Genomic DNA, 27,899 nt, shown 5'->3' on the forward strand with positions numbered 1-27,899 from the left:
TGCTTTCTCCTTTTTTAATCAATCAATGGTCAGTTTATCCAACTGGACACCCGCCTTGCAGCCTTAGAGCAGAGGCAGTGTCACTCCAGGCTATGTGTCTGTCCAAGAGGTCAGTTCCTGAGTAAGAGCAAAGTGCTGAGGACCTCTCCATCCTCAGCAGAGGGCAGCAACCTCCCCGGACACCGCTCTCACAGGGATGAGCAGAGTACTCCCCCTCCCTTTCCCGGGAGGGGGGGCAGGAAGAACCCATGGCTGCCTCAGTTCCCCAACAGCCTCACCTGGGGAAGGGGAGGAGGAAAGGAGGGTATTATCCTGGGACATTCAATAAATAAGTTAGAATCTGCACCCCACACACCTCCCATAAGGTCTCGCCCTGGCTCAGATTCCATGGCCCAAGTGTGAGGGCACATCTGTGGAAGGAAGTCTCCTTACCCCATGTCATCTTAGCCCCCCAGTCTCCTCCTTGGGGAACTCCAGGAAGTAAATAAATAACACATACACCCCTGGCCCCTGCTGGGGTGGGGCTCAGGGCCAGGACTGAAGGGAGCATCTTCTCACTTTCCCCCTCCCTAGGGAGTTAGTAAACAGTTTGGGGTTAAAAGCAGATGGGATTCCAGCCCTCAGGGGGGTAAGCACTGGGGGGGTTTCCCTGGGCCCATCCTGGAACGCAGTCCCTTCATGTCTGCTCCATGGCTCCTCCAGGCCCCCCACCCTCTTCCTTTGCTGGTGGTTCCAGGAAGATGGGGGTCACCGATGGTGGCTTCTTCACCCTTAGGGGAGACAGAAGGTGGCCTCAGGCTCTCAGAGCTGAATCCAGGTCCAACCCACATGTGAATAAAAATCCCTTCTGGGACCTAGCCTCTGCTTTGAGACATGACAGGGAGCTTATCACCTCCCAGGCTGTTCTGGGGCTTGCTCTCAGGTCCCACCCCGCCCCCCCTCCCCCATATCCAGCCTTAAGCTATCGTTGCTGCTCCTGGTTCCATCCTCTGAGACCAGGCAGAAGGAACCTGGACTCTCTTCCTGGCCCTTTGGATACTTACGGAGCTCCTATGATGCCCCCACGCCACCCCCATCCCTAACTGATGAACCTTCTCGGGGCAAGGGTGAGGGGTCAGGAGGTGCTCACGAGTACGGGGAGGCTGGGACGCCAACCACCAGGAAATGATTCTTCTTCCGGAAAAGTCTCCACAGGCCCCGGTGGTTGCCTCGGACATCCAGGTCCCAGATGTGCAGGCACTGGGGCAAGAAAGAGGCCAGGTCAGAGGCCACCTCAGCACCCTTCCCCACCTGGGATGGACAGTCCCAGGAAACTGATTCTGAGGGACAGAATGGGGGCTCCTAAGTGGGGAGAAGGGCTCTGAGGTTTTCTTGGAAGGGAGGCATCATGGGCGGGCACCTTGGCAAGCTGGGTCCATGTGGTGAAGTCATTATCCTGTTCCATGCGGATGAAAGTCACGTATGTGCGGCCCTCAGTATCTGGCACGAATGAGTCCTCACATGGATCTTTGCTGTGGTCTAGGACTTCGGCCTCACTGGGGACCAGAGTGCCAATAAGGGCCAGGTTCTGGCTCCCCTCCTCCTCCCAGCACACCCTGACCCCTATCCCCTGTCCCCACAGGGTTCGTACCTAAGCAGCCGAAGGACCTCTACCTCATATGCATCCTTCTTCAGGCTAGAGGGAGAGGGAAAGCATGGTCAGGTGCCACCCTGGCCTATTCAGGGATCCAGGAGAGTGGGGCAGGGGTAGGGGGAAAGGGCAGTTCCCGGGGACTTTAGGGGCACCCTCCCCCACCATATCCCAACCCCACCTGTCCACATTCCGGAGCTGGACGCTGGGGACCGTATTGAATTTGTGCTTCTTAAAGTAGGCCTCCTGTGAGACAAAGGTCAGGGTGGGATGAACTGTCCCCAGCCGGTGTATTTCCATGCAACTTTCCCCTCCCCCCTGAAGGACCCTGAGGTGATGGAAGGAGCCCTGGATTTGCACCCAGCTCCACTAAATGCCACTCAAAGGTAGCTGAGAAAGCTAGCGTCTAGGTGGGGAAGTCACATTGGACGATTCCTAACTCTGGAGCCCCCTGACAGGGGGTGGGGCAGAGTTATCCATCAGCGCTACCCAGAGGACTAGCAAAGAGGGGAGAGCACTGCTCTGTTTATGTTTCAGCCATGCATGAGTCGGTTGGTCCCCATCCCAGAAGAAAAGAGTTTCTCCATTCTCTAGGTTACTAGAGGGAATTGAGAAGGGAAGGTTTCTTTGAGAGAACAGAAATAGTGCTTCGAAGAGACAACAAATACAAAGGTCTTGAAGAGGCAGGTCCATATCAGGAGGCCAGAGTTGGAAGAACGTGACCCAGAGAACGTCTGGAGCTAACTGATAAGAAGCGTGAGGCTCTTCCTAGGGGGAGGAAGAAGGAAGGACTAGACCATCTCTAGAGAAAGCTGCTTCTTGTACTACAAGAAATGAGCATTTGGATCAACTACAAGAGGTGGCCAGGAAGGGTCAGAGGCAGAAGCAACAGGTTTGGGGTGTGTGTGTCGAGGGGGAGATGGGAGAGAAGTTGGGGGGCTCCTGCAATTCAAGGTCCCCCATGTGTCTTGGGGTCTGTGAAGATTTCACTTCTGATTCATGGAGGGACAATTAAACCCTCACTACTGCCCATCGAAGACTTCTGAAGAAAACGGTTAGCTTCCCAAGAAGATAGTGCCTGAGAACGATGGCAGAATTTCTGGACCACAGCTTAAAGTCCAGAATTGCTGGGCTCTGGGCCAGGGATGGAGCTCACCTCACAAAGGCCAGTAAAAGTAGACTTGTGTGAGTCAAAGATGGTCTAAAAGTGAACAGCGAGGGGAATTAAAAGAGCACTTATCAAGAATTTACCATGTGCCAAGCACTGGGATACAAGTAGGGATACAAACAGAAAAAAACTCCCAGCACAGTGCCTACTCTCAAGGAATTCACCTTTAATTGGAAGAGACCAAAAAGGAGGTGCAGGTGCAGGGTAAGCAGAATGACCTGGTGGTGGTAATGTGGTCCTACTGCACTCTAAGAAGCGACCAGTGGGACCAATAAAGAGAATCATGGGAATGCTGACATGAGCCGGTGCAGGCAGAAGCAAGAACACGAGACACGATGACAATCAAGACTCCCAGGACGTGTTCATCTCACTACCTCTCTGAAGAGGCAGAAATGTCACAGTCACGGCTGCCCAGATTTAAAGACTTTTTAATGTGTTAATCAGCTGCACACCTTACTACAAGGCACCATAGACAAGGAAGTAATAACATGAGAGATCTACGCATCCAAGCTCTTCGGAGCTGAATGGGTTACAGGAGAAAACAGACAGTAAAACTACACTTGCAATGAACCTCAACTCTCCCCTCTCAGAACTAAATAAATCTAATCATAAAATGAGAGAAAATAAGGAGATGAAGAAATGAAGGAGAACTTTAGAAATATAAACACTATAGACCTTTGGAGAAAAATGAATGGGAATAAAAAGGAATGTCCTTTTTTGTCAGCTATACATGGCACCTTCACAAAAACTGACCATGTATTAGAGTGTTAAAAACTTCACAATGCATTAATCAGTTTTGCTGGCTTTTTTTCCTTCCTTTTCTTTACCAATGTTATTTGTTATATGGGATGGTTCCCTGGCAGATATAGGGAAGCAAGAATATTGAGGGAAATGTTGGTGATATGTTAAAAAAAACAGACAATGATAAAAACTTGTTTTACTTTAAGAAGAAAAAGAAAAGCCTAGTGGTCCTTGGAGTGCAGTTAGCAGGATGAGGAGTCTGACCTGAGGTCTGGAGGGTTCAGAGCAGAGGACAGGGAGTTGAGGGGGCAGCAGCAGCTGTGAGTGCATCCCCTGACCCACCACAGAGTGACCATCACTCAGCTCCTCCCTGAAGAGGACAGTGAAGTGCACATCCCACCTATGCAGAAGGACTCTTGTGCAGCAGCCCACACAGCCACTGTCACGGGCAGCCTGCTGAGCTACCACCTGAGACCCAAGAAGCAGAAGCAGCAGCTACTGAGGAGGAAGTGGGGCAGTTGGGTCATGTCCCACCAGCAGGCAGCCCCTGCTGAAGCCACCCCCCAACCCCAGTAGGCAGGTTGACAGGCCAAGTTGCTCAAAGCAGCTGCTGTTTGAGATATCCCCTGTGAAGGAAAACTGCCTGGGTGTCCAATGTAGCCCTGATCAGCTGGCCTATGGCTAGTGCCATAATCCCATCCCAACCCCGTGGCCAGGATGATGCATGGTCACTGCCTTTGCCAACCACTACCCTAAACACCCCTTGTTGCATGACAAATGCCCTGAGTCTGCAGAATCAACCAGCTGCTGATAAGCCCCACAAAGTTTCCGTGGGGGCCTGAGCCATTCCCCACACCAGAAGCCATTTTGTTAAGAGGGCGAGGTCAAAAACCGTGGGTCTCCCTCTCCCCGCAGTAGATTTGCCAAGCCTGGGACTCTAGAGAAAACAAGGATGGCAGAAATGAGGTCCGGTGATTCCTAGGAGAAAATACCCAAGAAGAAAGCCAACAACAAATCCCACAGTTTTAGATGTCTGCACAAACCCAGCTGGTTCCAGTTGTGTCTTCCAAAAGATGGAACACATGTGGGAGGGAGTTATTGCTCTGGACCTGATTGCGGCCAAAAGAAGAAACGGAAAATGAGAGGAAAGCCCAGCAGAGTCTGACAAGCGCCTGAGATTTTGAGGAAGATGACTTAAAACATGTCCCGACAAACAAAGATTGTATAAGATCTCACACCCTAAAATTAGCCCAAGAAGGAAGAGGCAAAATGATTCTGCTGAGAAAGGAGACAGGACAGAAGAGCTGACGTGAAGGGAGAGCTGGGGAGACACACAGCACTCACTGACCAAGTGAACTCATAAGAGACAGTATGGAAGACAGAAGGACAAAAGGTGGAGAAGAAAGGCAATCGCAGCCCAGCCTTCTAAGAACTGCACCAGAGGACGTACTCTATCACACTGAGGCCAGGAACTATGAGTATAGAAACATCTGATTTGGCTGGGCTCTTTTTTATTATAAGAAGGCTCGATATGGGGGGTGGAATTATATATCTGGAAATGAGGGTTGGGTGAAAAACAAAAGGTGTCAGTAAAACTGCAGAAAAAGAAAAAAGAACGGTGTTCCCAGGCATGGAAACCCAGGGGAAGCTGAGACTGAGGATGGATGCCCAGGGAAGCTGGATTCAGGAAAAAAGCCCAAAGAAGGCACAGGATGCCTCACTGGGGTGGATGGGACCAAGACCATGGGGACAGAAGGAAGACAGAGCTACTGGCTCCTTCCTTGTCCACAAACATGCCCTTGTCTCCCCCATCCTGCAAAAAGCCTCCATCCTTCCATCCCTGCTCACCACTGCTGTCTCTTCTTCCAAACTCCTTGAGAAAGTGTCTGCCACTTTCCTCTGTCCTCTTTCTCTCCTCTCACTCTTAACAGCTACTGACCTCGGCATTCCACTGAAGTTGCTCTCTCCAAAGTTACTAACGATCTCTTAGCTGCCATATCCAGTGGCCTTTTCTCTGCCCTCCTTTTCCTTGACCTCTCTGCAACCTTTGACCCTATTGATCACTTTCTCCTCTGAAGGTTTTCAGGACACTCCTTCTCTTTCCTGGTTCTCCTCCTTCCTCTCTGACCACTCCTTCTCTGCCCCCTTTGCTGGATCCAACTTCAGCTCACTCTCTCTAACCACAGGGGTCCCCCAGGATTGTCCTGACCTTTAGCCTGGGGAGGAGAAAATGGACATGGTCCATGGAGATCCTCTCCTTCCTGTACCTCAGTCCTGCATCTCTGACTGCCTGCTGGGCCTCTGGGGCCGGCTGTCCCAGGCGTATCTCCAATTCAACATTTCAGGAACAGAACTCACTGTCTCTCACCCTCCACATCCCTTTTCCCAACTTCCCTTCTAATCCATCCACCTAGTCACCTGGCCCCACCCTGACTCTGGGGCATTCTTTGGCTCTATTCCCACCCTGCCTCCCATCCCCAACATCCAATCCTTGCCCAAGCCTTGTCTTTTCCATCAGCCTTATTTATCCCAGTCACAGCTGACTTAATAGTCTCTCTGCCTCCAACAAGTCTCCCATCAAGCGGCCACACACATACACAGTCTGGTCTGACCGAGTCACTACCCTGATCAAAAGTCTTCAGCAGTTCTGGGATCTAGTGAGAAATCCTTGGCCCAGACGAGACAGAAGCCCTCGACAGCGTGGCCCTGGCCAGACTTCCTCTGTGACTAGCCTTCCCACCCTTTCCCTTCCTGCACTCCCAGTGATATCCCAAACTTGTCTTGGTCCTGGTTTTGCTACGTCCATGCACTATTCCAGGCCTGGGATGTCCTCCTCCCCTCAGCATCCTCAGGTGCCTTCAAGGCTCAGCCAGGGACCCCCTCCTTCCCGAAGGCTTCTTCCATGCTCTCCCTCAGCTCAGATGAGCTCATGCCAACCTGTCTGCTTCAGCAGAGATGATGTCACTTCATCTCTGTGTCGCCATCACTCTGCCAGGTGCTCAGCACACAGGTGCCTCATCAGTACTGACCGGAATGGGGTCATGGCACCCTCAGTACAGGCTGACACAAGGTGAGGGGATGGACGCATATTTCACTCACGTGGAAATAGCCGTTCATGTTGAGGCCCACGATGCCAAAGTGGTAGGAACGGGAAACATCAGGGATGATGCACTCACGGCCTCGGCGCTGCTCAGGCATTCGCATCCACATATCCCAGTCCCAGAGCTGGTGAGGGGGAGGCACCAGGTCATGGCTCCTCCTTGCTCCTCAGAGCCCCCATCCCATCCCTGCCTGTGGTGGTGGGACAATGGGGCACAAGGCTGGGTGTCTGGGTCAGGGGCATCACCTTCTCCGGCGTGGGCCAGCGAGGCTCCAGCTCATCCTTGTATAAGGATTTCCTGAGCACCCAGCCCAAGCCGGGCATGGTCTCCACTCGATAGAGCAGAGCTGGGTCTTCGGCTGTGTGCTCGTAGCCCTGGGGGCCAGATGAGACTGTGAGCCTGGTTGGGGGCAGCAATATTGCACCCACACCCACACCCACACCCACACACACAGACACCAAGCCTCTCCCTCCTCCTCCCCCAAGCCTCTAACTCAGCCGGACCCCACCTGATCATTCCAGGCAGAGATACAGTAGACAGACTCATCTTCCTCCAGTAAGTAGATGGACTGACTGAGGAAGCTGAAGGGGATGGAGGGAAGGTCTCTGAGCCTCAGAGGTCCTCCCCTGTCTCTGGCCCAGCCCCTTCCCCCATTCAAGGTGCCCTTAGCTGGGAGGCCCTGGGTTCTGGTCCCTGACTTGAGCCAGGCCAATATGGAATGGAGGGCTGGCTGGGCCCACTCCCAGGGGCCAGTTCAGGCACTCTCCTCCCTCCAGGATCCCAGGAAGCCTTCCTTCCCTGCCCACCTCGGTTTGCTCTGCTCTCTCCTGAAACAGCTGGAGCTAAGTTCTGGGGCCAGATTCTGGGATTTCAGTCTGCCCTGGCCCCAACCTGCAGCTGCAGGTTGACCTGATGAGTTAGGTCCCCTACCAGGCCAGCCCACCAGTGTCAAGTCCAGAGTCCCCTAATCCTTACCTGAAGAAATCAATGGCAATGTCCAAGTCTTCTTCGAGGACCACAGCAAACTTGGCCTCCTGTGGACAGGTTGGGAGATGCACTAGACCCATTTCCTGGCCCTGCTCTTCAGGCATGAGGGCCCCATCCTGGCCCCAGGTAACAAGCAGTCCCATTGTCTCCAGCTCCCCAGTACCCCCAGGCCTGATGGGCCAGAAACCCAGGTGTCCCCTCCCTTCCCTTCCTGGGAACTGCCCATACTCACAGGGTAGAGGTTGAAGGTGGCGGTGAGGCTGGCCTTGTAGTGCTGGGTGGGAAGGAAGGGGAGAAGGGCCTGAATGAAACCCTGGATCCCAGCCCTCTACCCCTGCGCCCCCACCACACTCCCCTCTTGAGCAGTACCTGGGACACTCGGGCATTCTTGATGCTGATAGGTGTGTGCTGGATCCCCTTCAAACCGAACAGGGCAACGACATCCATGGGCTCCTGGTAGGTGGGAGAGGTTGAAGGCACTCTGCTGAGCAGTCCCCCTAACCCTTGGGACCTGTGGGACCTGCCTCCAACCTAGCCTAAACCATCAGCTCTACCTGCTGGACTCTCGGGCCCAAGAACTCCTGACAGCTTCAAACTGGAGCTCTCCAAAGGGGTGGATGTCCATTCCTGATATCTGTAACCTCCAAACCCAGCCTCAAGGGTACCTGCTCTCACTCCTGCCTTGGGGCCCACACAAATGCCAAGTCTTGTTAGTTTAATATCCACATTTCCCATATTCTGTCAGAACTCCCCTACACTTCCCCTCACTAACTCTCATCCATATGGCTGCAAAGGCTTCCTAATTAAGTCTCCCCTCTCCCCAACCTCCAACCCAGCAGCCAAAATAAACTTCCTAAAGCACCATTCTGACCAGGTCACTCCTGTGCTCAAGAAGCTTTGGCAGCTCCCTAATGAGATGAGCTGGAGGAAAGTACAATTAGAGATTCACTCAGGACTGGCTGCAGTCCAGGAGCGGTCATTGGTAGTTCTGTATCAGCTGGGGTGGAGTCTCTAGGGATCAGTGCTGGACCAACAACCCAACATCCTATCGATGACTTCCATGACTTGGTTACAGGCCAAAGGAGGCCTGATCTGCTTCTCTAACTTGCAGATGACCCAGGCTGGGAGAGACAGGGGAGCCACTCCAGACGTCAGAGTCAGGATCCAAAAGGACCTTACCAGGCTAGGGCGGGAGTCTGTAGCTTTGGGATAACTACTCCAATAGCACTGGTTTCCTTTCTAAGGGTATGTATTTTATCTTATGCATTTATCAACATGGTTCTGATAAGAATAGGTCTGGAAACTTTTGCTTCAGACTGCCGCCCCCAGGGTCATCCACCAAAATGATAGGAGGAGCCCCTCACCCCCCAGAGCACTGCGCTGAACTGAACAAGATGAGATTTGCTGGGGATAAATATCAAGTCATATACTTGGATTCAAAAAAATTAACGTCATGAGTGCAAGAAGGGGAAGGCCTTTGTTTTGAAAAGGATCTGGGGGTTCAAGTAGACCAGTAGCTCCCTATGAATCAACAGGGTGATGAGGTTTCTAAGAAAACCAACGTGGCCTAACTCTTCAGGAGGTCGCTATCACTGTCTGGGATAGTGCCTTCCTCAGGCCTCCCTCCCCCTCATCCCTTCTGCCCAGTCGGCTCCCGAGTCTCCTCCTTCTGCTGACGTCTCCCACAGACGTCCCACCCTGGCGCAGGCCTGGTCACCTCCGCCTGGATGACCATGCCAGCTGCGAGGGCTTGCCTGCCCCAGGCTCACTGACTGTGTAGCTCCCCACCTGCCTCCCGGTGCGATGCTCAAAGCTCTTTACAGAGCTCCCCTCCCCACACTCAGAGGTCCAGTCAAACTGGCCTTGCTGATTCTCACACAGGGTATCCCATCTCTGACTCCCCGGCATCCTTTGAGGCTTAGCTCAAGCATTTCTTTCTCCATGAGGCTTTTCCTAGTTCCCCAGCTGCTGGTGCTTCCCCCTCAGATGATCTGGCCTTGTCTCCTCTGCCTCCACTGCAAGTTCCTTGAGGGCCAGGGCCTGGCTAGAGCCAGCTATTCACTCATTAGTTGCATTGGTGTCCTGGGTACATCTCAGGGGGAATACAAGCTCCCTCCAGGCAGGAGATGAGCTCTAGAGAACTCCAGGGCTCAGGCCCTACCTCTCATGAACTCCAGGGGCTACCCAATGCTTTTTCCCCATCAGCACCAGGAGAGGAGTGGGGGTAGGTAAAGTGCCCATTTTACAGATGGGGAGCCTGAGCCTGGAAGTTGAGATTCGAAGCCTACACACCCACCAACCTTCTACAAAGTAAAGAAAGGGGAATCAGGTTGTCTCTGATACCACGGACATGGCCAGCCCAGTCCACAGAAGAAAAGAGGCCAGAGTTCAGCTACAAGGTCCCAGACTCCAAGTGAGAAGGGCCACGGAGGAAAAGCTATTCTAGGGAACATGCCTTGATCAGGAGGACAGAGCTAGTGAGGAGCTCTCTTTGGCCAGGTCAAACTGCTGGGGGTCAGATTCTTGGCTCCACTTTCAGCCCCAGGACCTACCTCATAGTAGCCATCTATGAAGACTGTGATCATGTGGGGATTCACACCCTGAGCAGAGAGGAGAGATCGCAGCATCCTAGGGGAACCAGGTACATGGGAAGCAGACATCAAGGCCCCACCCAACACACTTCTAGGTCACCTGTGCTGGCAGATATGCCTGATTCCTCCCCAGGATTCACCTGTACAATAAGGCAGACAATCCCCCTCACTCTGACCTCCCCTATACAGGGTGAGACCCATCTCCCTTCCCTTGGCTTAACCTGTATAGGTAAGGTAAACCTTACCTTGGACTTACCTGTACAGGGAGGGTGGGCCCATCTTTCTTCCCTAGGCTCACATGTGCAGGTAAGGGGGTTATGTCCCTACCTACGACTCTGTACATGTAGGGTGAGCCATCCCTTTACCCTGAACTCACCTATACAGGTAGGTAGGCCTCATCTCCCTTCCCTAGGCTTAACCTATACATATAAGGTAGGCCATTCCTCACTCTGAGCTCATGTACATAGGTAGGTGGGTCCATTTCCCTTCCCAGAATTCACCAGTATAGGAAAGGAGGGCCATCCCAACACCCTGGGCTTACCTGTGCAGGGTTAGGGGATGGTCCCATCTCCCTACCCAGGGCTCACCTGTATAGGTAGTTAGGCCGGTTCCCTGCAATGACTGCCACAGGCACATTGGCAACCTTATTGTTGGGAAGCTGGGAGGTTGGGGGGAAAGGAAGAAATGAATTCAGCTCCCATTGGGGTCTCTCCTTCCCAAGGAAAAAAAAATCTCAGGGAATCTTATATGAACTTTGGGTGTGACCTGGGTCCCAGGTGAACTATTCTCATTTCAGAGGTGAGGGAAATACTGTTATTTAGTTAACACTGTCCTAAAGACAAGAGTGTGGTGTGATAGCTATAGCTTAGGAATGGGGCCAACAAGACCTGATTTCAGACCCTGCCTCTAGCCCAGCTGTGTGACCCTGGGCAAGCCACTTTGCCCTTACAGGTCTCAGTCTCCATTTCTGTAAAATGGGCATAATCATAATACCCACAGTTCCCCTGTCACTGGGCTTCCCTTTTCTTAGACTCCCTCTCCGGAACCAATTTCCTGTTTTGCCTTTACCCATGGTCACCATAGTGGCCCAACCTCCTATCCCAAGCTAAGCCCATCCCCTCCCCCCACAACCCTCTCCCTGAACAGCAAGATTTGGCTCAGCTTCCACCCCCTGAGATACCCTCAGCCCCCCCACCAAGGCTCAGCCCAGCCCTTAGATCCTGTCCCTAAGCTCTCTTCTCACTCACCGGGTCAGGGTTGAACTCAATGGGGGTGGGGTCCCCACAGCTGCACACACTCCCATAACCCTCCACTTTGCTGCAGAAGCGTTTTCGACGACGGTTCAGCTCAGTGTCTGCCCAGTGACACTCTGCCTCTGGGGGGCATGGAAGGGATATGGCCTGGGCCCTTTCCCCTACTTCCTCTTCCTATCACTCAGGCCAGACAGCAATAACTCTCTAGCCCTGAACATCCTTGTTCTAGCACCCTTGAGGCCCCAAACCTTTCTCAACCTCCACGTCCCCCCAGGCTCAGCCTAGGTATCCAGTAAGTCCTGGGATCAAGTGATGCTGCTAACCCTCAGGCCCCCAATGGTCCTCTAGGCAAGGCCATACCCCATCCACACCCCACCATTCCATCTCCAGGCCCCAGCTTCCAACACCCCAACTCAGCCCTAACCCAAGTGGCCCTCTCAAGTCTCACCTTCAGCCGAGCTCAGCGGGACATCTGTCTTTAGCAGAATGGGCTCCCCCCATGAAGACAAAGTAGGTGATTTGGAGTGTTTCTCACCAAGGACAGCACCTGGTGGGGGTAAGGAGCATGGACAGGGTTAAGAGGAGAAAGGGGCCCAGTTCTTGGGCCCAGGCATCCCAGACCTTGCTTCCTGGCTGATCCCCCTGCCCCCAGCCCCCTGCCCTGTTCCAGTAAATCTCAGCCCTCAGCCTAGGCCCCGGTCAGTCCTCTGTAGGGAAGGGTAGAGGAGCAGTACAGCAGTAGCTGCTGCCTTACCTCCTTTTCGGCCAACGAAGGCCCAGGTGTCCCGCCAGCCCAGCACCGGCCCTGCTTGGCTGCCCAGGCTCCGAAGGAGGGCCTTGGCTGTATCCTTGAGGTGGAATGAGCCCTCATCCTAGGGGTCAGATTGGGTTAGGCAGGAATCCCCTAAGCCTCAGAGTCAGCCCATTTCACATGCTGGCTCCTTAACTGCTCCCAGTCCAGCAGAGACCCAGGACCCCCAAGGAGCTGGGTCAGGACTGCGGGCAGGGTGATCTCACTGACCTTGACAGTACAGATGATCACCCGGCCAGGGGCCACCATGTTGAGGAAGAGAACCATGGCCTCATCTTCATGGGGGGAATACGTATCAAACACCCGCTTTGCCATCACATGGCCCTGAGGAATTGAGGGGTGAGAGAGCCAAGTGAGGCTCTAGCACCCAGCTCCAGGGCCCCATCCCTCAGCGGGACCCAGGTCTTACTGTGGCCTGGTTGAGAACGATGACGTGGATGCCTCGTCCCTGCTCCCGAGCCTCATCTTCCAGCACCTGGGGGTTGGGAACCAATGAGAAGAACCAGGCAGATGGAGGGCTGAGGCCAAAGCCCTCTGAGCTCAACTAGTCTGCCCCCCTCATTTGAACATAAGTGTCAGGATTTGAATCCAGCTTTCCTGCCTCCATTTCTATGTCCTTTATTACTTCATCCCCTTGCCTGGCATCACTAACCTTTGAGGACAATGAGCAGCTCTACTTTCCTCTGACTGGGGGCGGGGGCGGGGGGTGGGGTGGAGATAACTTCCACAACGTCACTCTGCAAATACAATGGAGCGCTAGGCAAACTGACTAGTACTGGAAGCATCGATACTACTCTGCTGCTGCTACCTGCTGCTGTACTCCTGCAGTCACCCCTGCTGCTGTTACTACTACTGCTACAGCTACTTTTTTTTTTAATTTTACAAAAATGTTTGTTTCACACGAACATTTGTGTTTACAATCAGGTCTCTATTTACAGCAAACATACATAATATCATGAGAAACAACACTGCGACGTGTTAACATGAGTATCATCTGTGTGAAGGTAAGCTCTAAAACTTTATAAAGTTTACCAAATTATTTAAATTGGTAAAGGATACACCGAGGAGAGCAAATAGTCAAAAATCTGAATATTACAAAAATTCTTAAACTTATAGAAGGTGCAAAATATCCCACATGAAAAAGTGATTTCACAATAAGTAACTTTTTTGAAGATATGATAAATTTTAATCTTTGAACCTCTGAAACATAATTTTAGAAATACATAACACATTTGTTTAGACTTATTTCTAAGTTAAGAATTATGGACGGTATCTGCTACCCCTGCTGCTGCTGCTGCTAATTCCCCTGCTGCTGTTACTACTACAATCCTAATTATAAGAGCTGGGTGACCCTGGGCAAGGTTTAGGCCCATTTTCTCACTCGGCTGCCCGAGGCTGAAGTGGGAGGGAACCCAAGCCAGCACCATGTCCTGCCTCCTTCCACAAGGCTGTTCTTGGTGCCAGTGACATGACAGGAGAGAAGAGGACAGAGCTGAGCATCCCAGAATCTGAGTAGGTGAGGCTGGTGGGACCTTACTATCTGCTCCCACCTTGGCGTGTTAAGGGAATATTACTGCCCTGTAAAGTAAGAACAGTAAACACAATGGATGCAGAGGGGTACCAGAAGACTCACATGGATGGATGTAGGGTGGGACTAAAGGACCAGCCAAACACCAGACCTCACCAATGTAATCACGTAAATGGAACAATTAAAATAAGAGGCTATCCAATCACAAGAGCTCAGTCTCAAAGCTGGGATGAGACAAGGCCTCCCTATTTCCCTCCCTTGCAGAGGTAGGGGACTATGGGTGAGGAGCACTACACATAACCCCAGAATTGTCCAAAGCTTGGTTAGTTCTGTCAAACTGTGGTTCCCCATCCTTTCTCCCCTTGAGGTTCTCAATCTCAGTTACAGCTGCAGTCACAGCAAGGGAGAAGTCAATCAGTCGCTCAGTTTGGTGGATTCTATCTGAGCAGCACCCCTCCCACCTGTCCCCCTCCTCCAATTTCACAGCCTCCTGCCACCTTACCAGGACTATTGCCTCCTAACTGGTCTGCCTGCTTCTACTCTCTCCCTTCAGTGCCTGGCACACAGCAGGCACTTAATCAATGTTTGTTTATCAAACAACTAACTCTTCAACCCAACCTCCTCTTATCTGCCAAAACAAGCTTCCTACCGGAGATTCTATTGACCACCTTGCTCCTTTGCTCAAGAAGGTTCTGGGGCTCTCTACTACCTGTAGAATGAAATGTACCCTCCTGACCCTGAAATCCTTCCAGCTCCCAACCACCTTCAAAAACATCTCCCATCACTCCCCTCTGACACACTCTAGGCTCCAGCCAAAGGGGCCTCTTGGTTGTTTTCTATCCCTGGAATATGCTCCCTTATCCCTTCTGTCCCTCAGAGTCCTTGGCTCCAGCCACAGCACCACCTCCCAAGTGAATAGACCTGTTCTTTTTGCAGAGGAAGAAACTGAAGCTCCCAGAAGGGAAGGGCTTTGCTTAGAGTTACATGGTCAGTCAGGTCACAGAGCAGGCCATCTGACTCCCAGGCTCCCCTTGTAGCAGAGGGAGCCCTCCAGGGCTGGGCCTAGGCCGTCTCCCTGTCTGCTGCAGGAAGGACTCCCTGGTTCTTCATTCCTTGGGGCTACCACCAGCCCCTGCCCACCCAGACTTCTGGGAAGATGCCCTGGGGTTCTGCCTGGAGGACAGAACATCTCTGAGGGTCTCCCTTCTCTCTCCTGCAGCTGCTACAATGTTGTTTTACTGGTTTTTATTGAGAACCTGGGTCCCCTCAGCCAGACTGGGGACTCCCCTAGGACCCTGACCTCCCGAATTCCCCCAGGCTCAAAGTCTAATTCTAGGTCTGTCTATTTCACTGGGCAAACTCCCTCTCAAACAGCCAGAGGACCTTTGTGGGGAAGGCATCTTGAGGGCCCCAACCTAGGACCTGGAGTGGAAGAGGAACAAGAAGATACACCCTACTCACCGTAGTGCCATCCACAGCCACATATACTTTGCTCCGGCTGGAGTAGACCTCAACATCCAGAACCCTGTGGGGGCCAGCGGCACCCCGCCTTGGGGGCTCCTGCTGCTGCAGGGTCTCTTCTAAGGGATAAGGTGAGAAGTCAGAATCACCCCCTCTTCTCCTGCCCCACATACTGAGCTCTTGGTCCCCCCTCTTACAGGGCCTCCCATCCCCCCAGGCCATCCCCTCAAACCATAGTCCTGCTCTGATTCCAGGTCCTCATCCTCGCTGACTCCTCGACGTGTGTCCAGGATCAGTTTGATGTTGACAAGGACTGTCACCAGCAGAAATAGCACGGCCCCTGTCTGCAAGAGAAGGGGGCATTGGAACAAAGGGGCATGCAGAAGGGAAGGCCCCCTGGGTCCTTGGGCAGTGACAGCCTGAGCAAACACCAAGGCCCAGCCACCTTCTGCAAAGGCCGGTGGGGGGTGGGGGGTGGGGGGTGGGGGTGGGGAGACGACGGATTAGGTTTGAATAGAGGAGTCCAGGACCCAGGGGTTTAAGTGCTAGCACAGCCCCAGCCCACCCAGCCCTCTGGGAAGGTCTCCCAGATTCTGACAGCCCCCTGGGGCTCTGCCTGGGCAGACAGTCTCTGAGGCCCCTCCTCCTCCAACTCAAGCAGCTGCTACAATGTTGCTTTACCGGTTTTTATTGAGAACTTGGGTCCCCTCGGCCAGACAAGGGACTCCCCCAAGACCCTGTCCTCCTGGGCTTCTCCTCCGCCCCCCATCCCCAGCCTGGGAGTCCTATGAGGACAAGGTCTTCATCTACTCTTCCTCTGCCCCCCTAGGGGCCTGGGGCTGTTCTGACTCCCAGCTACCCCGAAGCCCAAGCAGACCCGGAGCCGCTTGGCAAAGATGGGGACCAAAAGGGGTACTGTCCCCTGGGGGCAGGTGAGGACACACGAGATGAGGGGGACAGACGACGGGGCCAGGCCTGAGTCCAGAGAAGGCTTCCAGGGCCAGGGGGCTCTTTGGGGGGTCGGGGCAGCGGGCCGGGCAGCAGCCACACCTGGCAGAGGCGCCGCACGAGGCGCTGGTTCGTCAGCCGGTACTTCCAGGCCAGGTACCAGCCCCGCTTCTTTCTGGCCCCGAAGGGCTTCCCCGAGGGGCCGGGCTTCCACTCGTCCATGCCCGGAGCGGCCGGGCCCGGGCTCCTCACTAGGGGCTGCTCGGAGCCCCAGTCATTGCACACCTGGCGGCATGGGAGGGGGAGCCTGGAGGGGCGCAGCACTCCCCTCCCAGGCGGCACAGCCTGGCCCAGCAGGGGGGCCCCTCGCGCCCTGAACGTCCCCCCCTTCCAGCTCCCGGCCCCCACCCCCGCCCCCGCGATCGCCCCCCAGCTCCGGCCCCCGCCCCCGCCCGCCTCACGCACTCACGGCCGTCAGGGGGCGCCGCGGAGCGCGCCTAGCGCAGCCCCGGCAGGCTCAGGGCGGGCAGCAGCGGCAGCGGGTGGGCCCGCAGCGAGCCGCCTCCTCCATGCTGCCTCCCGACCCCTCCCCGCCCCGCCCCGCCCCGGCCCGGCCCGTAGCTTCCGGTCTCCGCTGGGTCAGAGGCCGGAGGAGGGAGGGGCTTAAAGGGCCGCGGAGCGGGAGGGGCGGGAGAAGAGGCGGAGGGGGAGGAGCCCCGAGGAGCCGTGAGGGCCCCGGCCCCGCCCCCGGAGCCCCCTGGGGAGGCGGGGATCTGGAGGACTAGCAGACCGAGGTTCCAGGAGGCGAGCGTGGGGAGGGAGAAGTTCCGAGGCCGGCACCCCGGGCAGGCGCATCGTCCTCGGGCGTGGGGGCCTCAGCGGCCCCCCTGAACTGCGCTTTCTAAAGCTTGGGAGGCCTGCTTCCGCAGCCTTGGTGTCCATGGTAACCAAAGGGCCGTAACTGTCCGCTTTTAGATGCCTGATTCGAGCCAGGGTCCCCCACTCTTCACCAAGGGCCCTGCCCGTGGGGTCCGTGACACCCCAAGAGTTAGAACCGTCCAGCCCCCTCCCCCTTTACACGTCCAGAGACAGGGATTCCTGGGAGAACCCTGGGCTTCCCGGGGCGGGAAAGGGAACCAAGTCAAGGTCACCCGCAGTGTCTTAGCTCCCTGTACTTGAGAGGGGAGCACGTGGGAGGCCCAGGGACCGAGAGCGACTTGGCCAAAGCCCCCTAAAGAGCACGTGGATGGAGCGGGTCTTCAAAGCGGGCTTTAAGGACTCCAAGTAGGAACAGGAGGGCAGCGGGGGCAGCCTTGGAGTCAGGGAAGTCCTGGGTTCGAATCCTACTCAGAGTAGGTCGGACAAATCCCTGTTCCTCTCTGAGTCTTTCTTCCATCATCTATAAAATGGAGGTAATACCAAGAATACTTCACCACCTCACTGGGGAGATGCCAGTGTAGGTGCCATGCCCTCCAAACTCTGGAGATGCCACTTATTGGGGTGCTGAGGTAGAAAGGTGAAAAACCAGAGCCCCACTTACTGCCCACCCCCATGGACTTCAGATGCAGGAGATTTCGTTTTCCCATGTGGGAATTTGTTTTGCTCCTAGGATTCTCTCTCTCTCTCTTTTTAAGGGGGTGGAAAGGAGAGGCTTAAGCTATAGTGATGTAAAAAAAGAAGGAAAGAAAGAAAGGGGAGGAGGCACCAAAGCAGGTTAAAACCCAGAAAAGCCCAGGAGGAGGTCCAGAGGGCATCCCAGACCAGCAAGACAGCATCAGCAGCATCCCATGATAGGAATTTCTTATGAAGTCATCAATTTGTTATAGAGATTCATTGTTTCATATACAATCTTCTGTGCCTACAGAATGTTAATTTTAATTGGTATTTGTCAAGCACAGAATGCCAAATATACATATATTTGTATATATATATTTAAATCCAGGGTTACACAATTTTAACAAGCTGGCATCATTTTATAAAATTCTGAAACTTTTTTTTAAAAATTCATTTAACCTCACATTGGTGCCCCCCTAAAGCTTTTTACTCAGTTTGGCTTCTCATCAGAAAGTGAGGGGGTGACTTCCAGTTGGCCCCAAGCACCCATGGGTTCTAGAAGCTGGTAGGGAGGAGCCCGGGGGGAGGAGGGGAAAAGGACTTACTGGATTTTCCTTCCTTCCTTTTTTTTTTAAATTGGAAAGGTTTTTGGAAAGGCCTTTGCAAGCACCAAGATTGGCAGTAACCTGTAAGAGTTTTACAAAATGATGTCTGCTCATGAATGGATTGGAGAAGGGGAAGAACATTGCAATGGGAAAACAAATGGAAGGCTTGAGTAAGTGACGCAGCGTAAAGTTGTGGGTAGGGTTCATAGACCTGCAGCCAGAAATACTTGAGTTCAAATCCCATCTCAGACATTTGCTGTGTGACCTTGGAGGAGTCACTTAACCTCTGTTTCCTTACCCATAAAATGGAGACACAAATAATAGAAGCGTGTGGTCATAAGGTAATTGTGAGGACTCACTAGATAATAAAATATGTGCTTTGTGGATGTTATTGTTATTTGACCAGGCAAGAGGTGATGAGGGCCTGAACTATCCAGGGTCCGCGTGACTTGAGAAAGAGGACTGTTATCTGGAGAGACGTAGAAGGGTATGACCCCTTCCCTCACTGTGCTCTCACCACAGCCTCAAGGACGGTTATTCTTATTTAAAAGATAGTCCAGAGAACTAAAGTGACTTAGCCCAGGCCACACACACAGCAGTCAATGGCAGATGGAACGCTAGATTCCAGATTTGGTGGTACTTTCCTCATTATTTTTAGATCCCCATGGCTTTAGGGGGAAGGGTTTGGGTCCTTGCCCAGTTAATGTCCCCAAGGTCTAATATAGGATACAGGAATCCAGGGGGTATATATTAATATTGTAGATGATAAAGAGGAGGAGGAAGAAGGAAGAGGATGCCACACTTACCACTCCCTTCTCCACCCCCTCTAGGCTGTTGCCTAGCTACTCCCTTCCCTAGGGCCAATTAATTTTTAGGGAGAGAAAACAGGGACAGGAGGGGGTGGGGAATAGGGTTTGGGGGCAGGGAGATTATCAATCTGGGTTCTTTACATCCAGAGGCCCCTTGGAATCAAGTTCAGAATCCCCCAAGGTCTCTAGCCTTGCTCTTGGGAGGAGGAGGGAGGGAAGGGAGTTTCTAGGCTGAAACACAAACTGAGGAATCTTGGATTTTTCCTAATATAGACTCAGATTTTCGAAATGTTCAAATCTGTTTCTGAGAAGGTTAGACTATTCAGTACTTAAGAACAGAGGACTCAGCCCATGAGGATGCCAGAACCCCAGGCTTGGAATCAGAGGCTTGTGGAATCTTCCACCTAGATTTTTGGACCTTTGGGACATAGAACTGAGAATATGAAAGCTGGAAGAGATCTTAGAACATGGAACAGAGAGTGCTATAGTTGAAAGAAACATAAAGAGGTAGAACTGAGAACATAAGACAGATTTAGGAAGGTCCTTAGAAAACAGTGTCAGAACTGGTGATGGGGAGAGGAGAGAATAGCAGAGGTGGGCTTGGAACAGAGAACAGAGGTCAGAGCTTGAAGGGATCCTAGAACAGGGAATGTCAGAGGTGGTTGGGGCTGTAGAACAAGGAATATCAGAGCTGGGAGGGACCTTAGAACAGAGAAAGTTAGAACTAGAACAAACAGAGGTTCTCTAGTACATGCCCTGCCTGTTACCAATAGTAGACCTTTATACTGACATAGATATGTCTTTCCTTTTCTGTTTTTCCTTCCAATTATTTTTCTCCTCAGAGCCTCACTTTGACAACCCAGTGAGCTGGAGGTACCCCAATTATTGTTAGCCTCATTGAGGCAGCTATAATGATGAAAGTGGAGTCAGGAAAACCTGAGTTCCAATTTGGCCTCAGACTTAGCTGTGTGACCCTGGACAAGTCACTTAACGGCTGTTTGCCTCAGTTTCCCCAACTGTAAAATGGGGATAATAACGTTGCCTGAGTTGTGAGGACACTGAGAAGGGATTTGCCCAGGGTCCCACAGCCTCCTGTCCGAGACCCAGGTCTCTCTCCCAACTCCAAGATCAGCACGTTATCCGTACTTCCGCCCATCATTTACAGATGGAGAAGGTGAGCTCTGGAGAGGAGTCGATGGCACACCATCCAGCCGGGAAGCCTCAGTGGCTAGGAGACTAGAACCCGGGTCTGCTGTCTGGGTAGCGCGGGAAAAGAGCATCTGGCCTCTAAAGTAGCTGCGCAGGAGGCCGGGCTCTGCCCTGATATTTGCGGCGCTGTCGGGTCCGCCCCCAGCCCGGGCTTGCAGTTAGTTCCAAGCTAGATTCTGCGGGGTTCGGCTGATCGCAGAGGAAAGGGGGGGAATCTGGAGTCCAGGTCGTCCCCGGCCTCCAGCTCAGGCTCCGCCCCGCTCCGGACCTCATCGGGTTCCGAGATCTGAAACTCCGGAATCTGAAGCTCCACTCTGCGTCGGGGGAAGAGCCAGGAGAAGGGTGGGAGCTAGACGTCCGGGCGGCCCCGCCCCGTAGGGGCAGGGGGGCGGGGGAAGCGAAGCATCCTGGGCCCCTCATGCCCCCTCATGGAGGGGACCCCGGAGTGCTCGGCGCCCGACCTGCGGGAAGTAGAGGGCAAGGTGGGCCGGAAGACTCCCGAGGGGCTGCTCCGCAGCTTGCGGGGCGAGGGAGAGCCCGTCTCCGCGCTGCTGCAGCCTCCCCGAAGGACGCCAGAAGCCGGCCGCGGCCTGGGTCTGGGCGACAAGGTCACGGCGCTAAGGCTGGAGTTGGTGAGTGAGTCCCTCCCTTGGGCCCCCCCGGCCCCCGCCAGTCTCCGTGCCCAGGCGGTCTCTCCGCGCCGAAGGGTTCAATAAAGCTCCTGCCCACAGGGTTAAAGCCTGGCTAGGCGTGAGCTGACCCCAGAGATGGATGGGGCTTTGGGAGACTGGAAGCCTAAGTCTGGTTCAGCCTCCACTCCCAGAGCTGGGGAAAGGACCTTCCGGGGCTTTTTCCCTCGGTCGTCTGGTTCCAGGGTAAAAGGCCAGGTTTGTTTTCTTTTTCCGTGAGCAATGTTGGGGCATACCTTACACCCCAGACAACCCCCACCCCCCCATCCAGCACAGGGACCAAACACCGTCGCTGCCTTGGCCCGGGCTGTAATGCCAACTGTCAGCAGGCTGCAGGACCCTGGACAAGACCCTTCCCTCAGTGGGACCCGGTCTCTTCTGTGCAAAGAAGGTATTGAAAAAAGAAGGGTTCTCGGACTCTTTCCGTCCCATCTCTTATCGGACGACCCCCACACCTTTCACCAAAGACAGGGCTCTAGAGAAGCCACTGCGGCGGTGGTGACGAATCTCCCCAGCCGTCTCCTCTTTCCCGGACCCTGGCAACCTCCCATTCCCCAATGCCCCCTGCGCTAGGGTAAGGAGCCGGGCTCCGAGGAGCCACCGTGGGGATGTGTTTGTGTTGGGCAGAAGGTGCCACACCCCACTCACGTCTTTGCAGGACCCCGGCTCTGCCAAAGACAGAGTCCCCTCTCCCCCTCCCCAGGATCTGAGGGCTCAGAGTGAGAAACAGAGGCAGGTGGAACCTGATGGAGGGGACCCTGAATTGGACGTCAGTGAAAGGTGCTCGGCTGCTATGTGACCTTGGGCAACTCCTTCAATTCAATGAGTCTCATTTTCCACTTTGTAACTTTGCGGGGGGAGGGGGAAGAGACGGGGAGAACAGCGGTTAGGCAAAGGAAAACCTTATTTTGATGATTGCTTATACTGCCTCCTGGTGGCCTCGGGGTAACCCTGGAGTCTCTTCTGAGGGAGCTCTGCTGAGCTGGCCTGGCATATGGGGAGAAGGGAGAGCTCTCAGGCTGGCACTGAGCCACCCAGCACCATGGTGCCTCTAGAGAACTCCCCACCAATCAACAGACTGTAGGTTTGCTGTCCAAGGCCAAGGGCATAGAAGACTGGCCTCTTGCATCACAGGGCTTTCCACTAGAAAAGAGAATTGTTTTCAGCTAAAGGCTGCCTGTGTTGGAATGACCTGGCTCCAGTCTATGATGACATCATGGGATTAATAATAGTTATAGCCCCCATTTCTACAGAAAAGTTTACGAAGCACTTCCCCTCTCTGCCCCTCAAAGAACCAGTTGTTACCCCACCTTACAGATAGGGAAACTGAGGCCCAGAGGTAGAAGGCTGAGGTCACACAGCTAGTGTGAGGCCTAGAAATGCTTGTCCCAGGCTCTTTCCCCTTCGGTGTTAACACTTTCTAACTTCTCCTGCTATCAGCTGAAAGGGGTATTTTCACAACCTTTGAATTTTCATCCCCATGAGGAAGTCTGCTTAATTGGGGTGGGAACTGTGCCCCAAAACCCCAAGTCTGGCATCCCAGGGACCCAGCTGGCTTTGAGACCCAGGTGTCCTGGTGCCTGGCCTCATCTAATCATCTTCTCCTTTCCCCTGGGGTGGGAGAATGGCTAGGGCCTACAATTTTCCATGGATCTGTGACTCCCTAAGCTGTGGACTGCATGGTGGAGGACCCACCTCTCAATGCCTACTCTGTCCCTGACAGGCTGTGAGTACTGGCAACTCTCTTGTCTCCAGGTCTTAGTTTCCTTCCCTGTCTAAGGACCCTGGTGGTCTGACATTCTATTAGGCCCTTTCCAGCTTGGAGACTCTGTGACTTTGGGCACTGGCCCTTTAAAGTTCCCTGTTATCTTCCCAAAATCTGTGTGTGGGAAGGGAGGAGGGCTCTACTCTTCCTGCCTCCATCTGCCAACCCAGCTGTCCCACTCAAGATGGGCTGGCACAGGGTCCTCCTTATGCCCAATCCCCAGCCTTTTTCTCCCTTCCTGATCAGAGCTGGGCCAAGAGTACGAATGTGGCTGCAGAAGGGGCCCCTTGGTGAGCTGGGGTGGGGTGTGGGGGTGGGGAGGTGGGGGGTGGGGCATTTCTCTCCCTTCCCCCCAGGAGTCCTCCCACTCCTGCTCCTGTTGCCTTGGTAACTAGAATCCCTGGATATATTCTAACCCTGGCTGCCAGTGTGGTGTCTAGCCCTGCCCCTTCCAAGCTGAGTGACCTTGAACAAGTCCTGTTCCTCCTGAGGGTCTCAGTTTCCTTTTCTGTAAAATTATAGCCTCAGACAAGGAGGTGATTCCCAAGGTTCCTTGGAGCTTGGACATTCTGTGCTCCCACGTTCTCTGAGAATCCCCAAATGCCTCCAGCAAGGGCTATGGAAGGGAGGAGGGGACTGGGAGTCAGGAAGTGTGGAATCCCTGCTTTTCCCTGCAGCCTGGACTGTGACGTTACTCTCCACCCTTCACCCCCCCCACACATCCATACATATTCATATATTCATACCTATTTTCTGGTTCAGATTACTTTTTCCTTAGAACTAAGGGTTGTTGCCTGGTTCTTAGAAATCTGTAGGGGGAAAAAAACGGCAATCTGTAGGGGCTGTGTTCTCTCTCTGGCAGTTAGGTGGTGCATTGGATAGAGTACCAGGTGTGGAATCAGGAAGACTCATTTTTATGAGTTCAAATCTGGCCTCAGAGACTTCCTAGCTGTGTGACCTTGGGCAAGTCACTAAAATAACCCTGTTGGCCTCAGTTTCCTCATCTGTAAAATGAACTGGTGAAGGAAACGGCAAACTACTCCATTATCTTTGCCAAGAAAACCCCAAATGGGGTCATACGTGACTGAACAACACTCTCACCCTACCTGGCCTCTCTGGATGGCTCCCCATTTGGAGCAGAATCTTTGCTTGTTGTAGGGTCTCCTATGGGGACTCAGGACCAGAGCCCCCATACCTTCTCCTCAAGGCTTGTAGTCCTTTCTGACCCTGAGCCAGAATCCCTTCTCTTCTGGCCTTGTCTATGCTTGGCAACCTCTGGTGATGGGGAGCTCATCACCTTCCTAAGCATCCTGTTCCCCTTTGGGACTGGGAGGAAGTTCCTTCTGGCCACCTGAACGCTGACTCTCAGTACTGTCCTCATTACTCCAGGCTTGACCACCTCCAGGTGACCTCATGAGCCTAGCTTCCCACCCGATGGTACAAGGGAGGGCTGCTGGAGAAATGGAGGCCTCTCATTCCACCCCTACCACAGCCTGGCCAACCCCAGAGTCATGTCCAGGGCCCTTGGGGCACCACCAAGGTGACTTCATTGGGTTCTTCTCTCCCTCTGTCTGTGAAGGGAGCACAACTTCCTCCAACACCCTCAGGCATTACTCCTACTTACCCCTAACATGCAGCATGTGAAGTCCCAATTTCAGGCATCCACTCTAGTCTTGGGGGATAGAGGGATGGATACACCACACTGTGCTCCCTCCCATCCAGCCTGCCTTGGTCATCGCCCATTCTGTTGGGGATGATGGGCTCTTCTGGGACCTCTTTGAAGCTTCTAACCCACAATCCTTCACTCTCCAGCTCACCCTTGAAGATGCCTATTCCCTGGCAGTACCTTCCATAGGTGTCTAATCTTCCTACTGTCATGTCCCTGCTGAAGCCTGAGGAGCCCTTCTCTGCCCTTGGCTGACCTTTCCTCTTTGGAGATCTAGACCAGCTGTGGGAAACCTGTGGCCTCAAGGCCACATGTGACTCTCTAAGTCCTCAAGTGCAGCCCTTTGATGGAATCCAAGCTTCACGGAACAAATCCCTTTAATAGAAGGATTTGTTCTGTAAAACCTAAACTCAATCAAAAGGCTATACCCAAGGACCTAGAAGGCCACATGTGGCCTTGGGGCCCCAGGTTCCCCACCCCTGGTGTAGTCAATCTTGTCTTATTCTCTCCCCGTTCTTAGTACTGCCCTAATGACCTTTAGGTCCTCTCCTCAGCTTTCTTACTGACTTGACAGCTTGGCTCTTGGTCAGTCTTTCTCTCTAACCCCATCTTCACTGCCTTCTTCAGGGACATCCTATACAAGCTGATGAACCCTCTGAGAATTTCATTCATCACCTTCAGCTAGGCTCTCCTGCCCCTGGGAGTCACCAGTATTCCTCATCCCATCTTTGTCCTGGCCACCAGGGATGTGCCAAGGCCAGACCTGGAGAGCCAGGATCCCACTCCGAGAACTACAGCACCTTGGCCTTTGCCCCTCACACATTCCCAATACTCCTAGTGAGGTTAATATGACTTCTGGTGCCCAGGCCCATCTCTATCTTCTTCCCTCTGCCTTCCCCTGCCCCACATCCAACCTTAACACAATGCACAGACAATAAAGCTTCCCTAGATTCCCCTGGATCCATTGAGCAGCACAGTGACCTGACCCAGCAGCAGGCATCCTATTGGACATCTGAAGGGTCTACCAAGAGTGGGATAGGACATTTCAATATCCATCCTCTAGAACCAGCATTAGCTATTTGTGTGATATTATTAGGAGAGCTGCCTTCCAATATATGAAACAAGGAACAGCTTGGCCCTGCTTAGCCCCAGGCACCACTGGTGAAGTCCCACATAGACCAGTTAAGGCTGGATGGCAGGAAGAACTTCATAACCCTGAGAACCATGCCAAAGTAGCTGCCTTTGGAGGTGGCTTTTGGTGGTGAGCTCCCCTTCCTTGGGGGTCTCCAAGCAAAGGCTGGCTGACTATTTGTAAGGGATGATGTATAGATTAGACTAGATGCCACACAGATGCTTTCCATCTCTGAGTTGTTGTGATTCTGTGATTTAGACGCATGGAACGTTAGGCCATGAAGGGAACTTACAGACCATCCAGTCTAGTCCACTCATTTTGCAGATAAGGAAACTGAGTCACAGGGTGTGGGGGGGCAGGGAGGAGTGACTTGCCCAAAGGTCACATGGCTTGTATATAACTCAGACCTCCAGACTTGTGATTCTGACTCCTGCTCTGTCCCTTGGGGTGGCCTTGTCCTCCCTGCCTGGCCTAAGCCATGGTCTCCTCCTCTCTCCTTCCCTCTCTCCCCAGGCTTACCTTCGTGCCATTGATGTTAAGATCTTGCAGCAGCTGGTCACAGTGAATGAGGGCATTGAAGCAGTCCGCTGGCTGCTGGAAGAGCGAGGAGCCCTGGCTAGCCGTTGCAGCAGTCTCACCAGCAGCCAGTACAGCCTGACAGGGGGCAGCCCAGGAGCCTGTTCCCACCGGGGCAGCTGGGAGAGCCTGCCTGACCCCACCCCGACCACCACCACAGCTGCAGCTGTAGACCGACTAGACAGCGTCTCTATTGGTAGCTACCTGGACACACTGGCCTCTGGGGCTGAGCCTGATGATGAGGGTCTCTCTGAGACTGGCACCCGATATCCTCCACCTGGCATGACCTGGGCAAAGGCTCCTCCCTTGGAGGAGAGGTCCTGGACAGAGGCTGATACAGCATCAGGGGCCAGGGTTGGGCGGAAGCCTCCTGGAGAGGAGGTCCTTGAGGATGCCAGGTCTGGTCTCAGTTATGGGACCCACTGGTACTGGGGACAGTGTCAGGATGATGTGACATTCTTGTAGCAGCCCCAGGTCTCTCATCTCCCCCAATCTGTCCCTTCCTTTTGTTCTCTGAAATGAGGAGACAGTATGGTTTCAAAGGTCTCTTCTGGTTTTAAATTTAAATTTAATATCTCAAGGCCTGTGGGAAGAAATTGGAAACTAACCCCCAAGATGTTCCTCAGGCCAGCCTCCCTCTCCCCCAGCTCTTCCCTCACATGAGGTACTGTCTCCTGTGTCCTGTCCTTCTGCTTCAGGAAGTCAGCCAGATGGTAACATTCGCCTGGTGAAGTCCTGCCTGATTTAGGGGAGGCTGTTAGGATGGGTGCCAGAGTAGTGTTGCTCTCCCAAGCTAGACTCCCCCAGCTGTTAGGTGGGGTGTGGGAGGAGCCATTGTGGAAGTTTCTCCCCATTCTCTACAAAGTCACCTACATTGCTGGGTGGTGACTCATCCATTCCCTGCATCAGGGGGTAGCATCACTGTCTATGGACATGGGAGGCCACCTTCCAAACTCATTCCCCTGGGGGCTACATCTTCCCATTGACTGTAGAATTGGTACACTTGACTGGGTCAACATTACTTCCTGGTGGCCAAGCTTCTCCTTGACCCTTTCTGAGAGTGATGGGTTCCTACTTCCCATGTGCTCTCTCTTAGGAGTAATACCCCATGACCTTCTGTCAATGGGAGCCTTTTTTCCTATTGGTTTCAACCTCACTAGTAGTTGAGGAACCTTGTGTTGGTAGTCTACTCTTCTTACCCACCATGGGGAGGAAGCACAGGATTTGGCCTAACTTGACCCTCCTCTCCTGCCATCCCACCCACCCACACACCATTTGTATGCCAGTTCATGACCCTTGGTCTCTCTGACCAGTCTCAGTGACATGGGGCTTGAGCCTCAGGGTGGGAGGAGGGAGGGTTAGGTTATCTGAGGAGAAAGGGGAGGGAGAAAGGCTCACAATACCCAGTTTCAATAAAGTCCATTGTTGCCTGAGGCCATTCTGCCCACATGGCACCAGCTTCCCACTGCTCAGTCTGTCTGTCTTCTGTGCGCTTCCAACTCCATCTCCCACTGTTTCAGCTGCCAAGTTGAAGATTCTTTGTCTACTTTCTCAAAACTGAGGCTGATAGGTGTCTCGATCTCTGTAATTCTGGTCCATTTGACACATCTCTCTGTTTTTTATTCCCATTTGTGTGTGTCTCTGTCTCTGACTTGTGTGTCCACTTGTCTCTGTC

The 27,899-nt window shown here is 53.4% G+C and overlaps 2 protein-coding genes across 3 annotated transcripts; one reads left to right on the top strand and one right to left on the bottom strand.

Annotated features, from left to right (window-relative positions):
- On the bottom strand, nucleotides 1-16,821 carry POMGNT1 (protein O-linked mannose N-acetylglucosaminyltransferase 1 (beta 1,2-)). Of its 2 annotated transcripts, none has more exons than XM_072649302.1 (22): nucleotides 16,685-16,821; nucleotides 16,322-16,504; nucleotides 15,504-15,615; nucleotides 15,272-15,390; nucleotides 12,692-12,757; nucleotides 12,493-12,606; nucleotides 12,226-12,343; nucleotides 11,920-12,018; nucleotides 11,466-11,593; nucleotides 10,806-10,876; nucleotides 10,180-10,255; nucleotides 7,997-8,080; nucleotides 7,860-7,901; nucleotides 7,616-7,674; nucleotides 7,149-7,221; nucleotides 6,886-7,014; nucleotides 6,639-6,764; nucleotides 1,812-1,876; nucleotides 1,631-1,675; nucleotides 1,400-1,535; nucleotides 1,130-1,239; nucleotides 1-770 (listed from the first exon to the last, which is right to left on the bottom strand). In XM_072649302.1, exons 2-22 carry the CDS (start codon nucleotides 16,439-16,441, stop codon nucleotides 677-679), a joined length of 1,986 nt encoding a protein of 661 aa, XP_072505403.1. In that variant the 5' UTR covers nucleotides 16,442-16,504; nucleotides 16,685-16,821; the 3' UTR covers nucleotides 1-676. The 2 variants fall into 2 exon arrangements, with proteins under 2 accessions (XP_072505403.1, XP_072505402.1); XM_072649301.1 differs by having other exon boundaries at nucleotides 16,689-16,811.
- Nucleotides 16,822-20,692: 3,871 nt separating this feature from the next.
- Nucleotides 20,693-27,686, top strand: LURAP1 (leucine rich adaptor protein 1). The gene is made up of 2 exons (XM_072649310.1): nucleotides 20,693-21,028; nucleotides 26,162-27,686. The coding sequence occupies exons 1-2, from the start codon at nucleotides 20,825-20,827 to the stop codon at nucleotides 26,687-26,689; spliced, it is 732 nt and encodes a 243-aa protein (XP_072505411.1). The 5' UTR covers nucleotides 20,693-20,824; the 3' UTR covers nucleotides 26,690-27,686.
- Nucleotides 27,687-27,899: the final 213 nt, after the last annotated feature.

This window comes from Notamacropus eugenii, chromosome 2 (assembly GCF_028372415.1).
Source record: "Notamacropus eugenii isolate mMacEug1 chromosome 2, mMacEug1.pri_v2, whole genome shotgun sequence".
NCBI classification, from domain to species: Eukaryota; Metazoa; Chordata; class Mammalia; order Diprotodontia; family Macropodidae; genus Notamacropus; species Notamacropus eugenii.